Source organism: Alosa pseudoharengus, unplaced genomic scaffold (genome assembly GCF_046254945.1).
Source record: "Alosa pseudoharengus isolate Yale_2024_CS ecotype anadromous, Long Island Sound unplaced genomic scaffold, YU_APseudo_1.1 YU_APseudo_1.1_scf_11, whole genome shotgun sequence".
Classification (NCBI taxonomy): domain Eukaryota; kingdom Metazoa; phylum Chordata; class Actinopteri; order Clupeiformes; family Clupeidae; genus Alosa; species Alosa pseudoharengus.
In genome coordinates this window covers 36,132,640-36,136,616 of record NW_027468576.1, presented here as the reverse complement: position 1 = coordinate 36,136,616, position 3,977 = coordinate 36,132,640, and the positions used below count along the sequence as shown (strand labels likewise).

The 3,977-nt window shown below is 47.7% G+C and overlaps 1 protein-coding gene across 1 annotated transcript in view; it reads right to left on the bottom strand.

Moving 5' to 3' along the window:
- Window positions 1-2,394: 2,394 nt before the first annotated feature.
- The window catches only part of LOC143116494 (PEX5-related protein-like), a 16,575-nt gene continuing 14,992 nt past the window's right edge, over window positions 2,395-3,977 (bottom strand). The window contains exon 7 of the mRNA XM_076277686.1: window positions 2,395-2,596. Coding sequence (XP_076133801.1) covers window positions 2,395-2,596 — 202 coding nt within the window. The remainder of the gene's footprint in view (window positions 2,597-3,977) is intronic.

Below are 3,977 nucleotides of genomic sequence, written 5' to 3'. Positions count from 1 at the left end.
GCCATACATCATATACACCAGCCATAAATCATATACTCCAGTAATAAATCATATACATCAGCCATACATCATCACAGAGACCTACATCATACATAAGCATTACATCATGTCATACATCAGCCATACATCATATACTCCAGCCATACATCATATACACCAGCCATAAATCATATACTCCAGTAATAAATCATATCAGCCATACATCATCACAGAGACCTACAGTACATCATACATAAGCATTAAATCATGTCATACATCAGCCATACATCATATACTCCAGCCATACATCATCACAGAGTGGTACAGGATCGTAGAGACATAAGGATTCACACTTACACAGGATCAGACAAACAGCCCCTATAGAGTCGTGCATGAGTACAGGGTCGCCTGTCACCCAGGACCATACAGTCATTCAGAGTCATAAAGTCACTTATTCACATAATCATTAGGTATTATTATGAAATCATCATTAAGTCATTATTAATATTATTAAATCATCATTAAACCATTATTAATTAATGATTAAATCATTCAGGATGATTATCGTTCAGTATGGATCATCTGCTGTGTGTGCATGGGATGGAGGTAAGTGTGATGTCAGTTGAGTGAGTGCTGCTGTGTGTGTGTGTGTGTGTGTGTGGTGTCTCATAATAGAGATTAGACAGTATGAACCAGACAGATTGCATGGATCAGACAGTATGGATCAGTGCAGTATTAATCAGACAAATAGTATAGATCAGGCAGATAGCATGGATCAGACAGTATGGATCAGTGCAGTATGGATCAGGCAGATAGCATGGATCAGACAGTATGGATCAGTGCAGTATGGATCAGGCAGATAGCATGGATCAGACAGTATGGATCAGTGCAGTATGGATCAGGCAGATAGTATGGATCAGACAGATAGTGTGGATCAGACTCTATGGATCAGACAGATAGCATGGAATAGATAGTATGGATCAGACAGATAGTGTGGATCAGACTCTATGGATCATATAGTATCAGGCAGACAATATGGATCAGTGCAGTATGGATCAGATAGATAGCATGGATCAGGCAGTATGTATTAGACAGTATGGATCAGGCAGACAGTATGGATCCAAATCTATGGATTAAACACTATGGCTCAGACAGACAGTATGGATCAGGCAGACAGTATGGATCAGACAGTATGGATGAGACAGACAGTATGGATCAGTGCAGTATGGATCAGTGCAGTGAGATGCTCTTCCACAGCAATATGACTAAAGGAAGAGCACTGGACTAGAGCTGATTCGGCCCTGAGTCAGCTTGTGTGTGTGTGTGTGTGTGTGAGTGTGTGTGTGAGTGAATGTGTGTGCGTGTGTGTGTGCTCTTTAACATGCATATGCAGTGAAGCAGCTAACCAGCCTAATGCCCACAGGGAGGAGATTACATGACTGCTCTGTGGATAAAGGAAGCTAATCAAACTAGCCTAATCACATGCGTGTATGTGTGTGTGTGTGTGTGGACAGATCAGTTGGCTGATGGATGGAATGATTGAAATGATGATCTGAAAAGTGAGAAAAGTGAAAAAAATGTGTGTGTGTGTGTGTGTGGAGTGTATATGCATCCAGAGGCAGAAGATGGCTTATGTTTGTACCATACAGGTGTCGTATGGCATGCACCTAGAGTAAGACGTTCACTCCAGGCAGCTAACTACAGGAAGTCTGTATGCGTGTGTATGTATGTATCTGTGTGTGTGTGTGTGTGTGTGTGTGTGTGCAGTATGTGTGTGTGTGTGTCTGTCTGCATGTGTGTGTGTGTAAGGCTGTCCCCGTGGAGTGACCAGTGGCAGTAGGGTCGTTGGGAAGAGCAGGAGAGTAGAGGAACATTCTGGAAGCCTGATCCAGGAGCTGCTTCGGCTCACGCAGTGCCACAGTCTCCAGGACAACGGTCTCCAGGACAACGGTCTCCAGAACAACGGTCTCCAGGACAACAACAGGTAAGGTAAACACTAAAGAGGTCAGATGGCATCCCATGACAGACAGCAAATGACCCTTGGGGTCAAAGGTCAGTGCTGCGTCTGTGGGGTTCCGTCTGTAAGGTGCTTCAGTTCTACGTGGTGTGTTCTCTAAGGCAAATTTAGTTCTGCTGCTGTTCTGGGTTCCTCAGTGGAACCGCCTGGAACAGCAGCAGGCAGAGCTACGCTACAGTGGTACGCAGGAAACAAACAAACAAACAAATAAATAAAAAGATAAACAAACAAAGAAACAGTCTCTCAAATTCTAGTGCTTTTATCGTGCAAATCCAAATCCCACCCCCAAACACATGTCCCGCCCACGAGTAAAGGGTTCGCCTGCCCTCATTGGTGCAGGCGGGGGGGGGGGGGGGGGGGGGTGGGGGGGTGTAGGAGGGTGGAGGGGAAGGAGCCAATCACATGTCCAGGTTGAAGGCGCGCATGAGCTGGTCGAGGTCCCCGATGTTGGCGGCCTGGAAGAGCTCGGGCTGGTCCAGCATGGAGAGGGCGATGCGCAGCGCCGCCCAGATGTTCCCCTGCATCACCTGCTGGGACAGCTGCCCGCTGTGGCTCTTCCTCTGCAGGCTCAGCGCCGTCAGGAAGTTACTGGCCGCCTCCCTGCACACACACGCGCGCACACACACGCACACACGCACGCACACACACACACACACCCCAACACACACACACACACACACACACACACACACACACACACACACACACACACACACACGCACGCACACGCACACACACGCGCGCACACGCACACACACACACACACACACGAAGACTGTGAGCGATAGAGATTTGTGTGTGTGTGTGGGTGTGTGTGTGTGTGTTGGGGTGTGTGTGTGTGTGTGCGTGTGTGTGCGGCTCTTGTTTGCGTGACTGCCCTACCCCCACCTCCCAGCCTCCCAGTCTCCCCAGCTCTGCATCCCGGTGACACCCAACGACCTAAGCCACCATCACCTCACGCCCTGCCCCCGCCTGACGCCTCCTTGCCTGTGCCTGTTGAGGTGTCCACGACTCTGGCAGCCTTGACAGGGACATCAAGGAGGTGGTCAGCCCCCACCCACACACCCCCTCAATACCAGTGCAACACTCACCCCCACCATCACAGGCTATCGTACCCCCACCATCACTGGATTTTGCACCCCTCCCCAACATGGCGATCACGAACAATGAGGTGACAACGACCTCAGTCAACAGCCATCAGTGTGTGTGTGTGTTGTCTGTATGCTACTGAGACCTTGAATAATCAATAAAGTATCTATCTATCTATCTATCTAGGACCAGGTAGCACCCGAAGCGCAATGGACGCACTGTGTTATTCATAGGGAAGCGCTCGTGTCAAGGCAGCTTAGTTAGTCCTGACCTACATGATATTTTGAACGAGGTTGTGAGAGTGGTGAATTTCATCAAGACACGGCCCTTAAAAGCGTGTCTATTCTCCGCACTTTGCGAGAAGATGGGAGCTGACCAAAAGGCTGTACTGTTTTGCAGCGAGGCAAGGTGGCTTTCCTGATGTAAAGTGTTGTCGCGTGTGTTTGAGCTCCGAGTCGCCTCTTCTTGGAGGAAGAGCGCATGTTTGAATCTGCAAGCACTTTCACTAATGAACATTTCTTGACGAAGCTGGCCTATCTTAGCGATATATTTGGAAAGCTCAATGAGTTAAATCACCAGTTACAAGGCAAAGACAAGCACCTACCTCACCTAGCAGATAAGATTACTGCATTCACCAAAAAACTTGAGGTATGGGACAGGCGCCTCGATCGCGACAGTATTTTGCCTTTGAGAATCGCTGAAACGTCTGATTCGGGAGCCACTCTTGTGATCCCATGTATTAAACAGTAGGCCTACATCACATCCCTGCAAAGTTTATTTAAAAAATATTTCCCAACCAGCAGTGCTCGATGTGACTGGATTATGGATCCATTTAATGCAGCATGTTGGTATTTTATTGAATATATTGTACAATACTGTAAAATATTGGCCT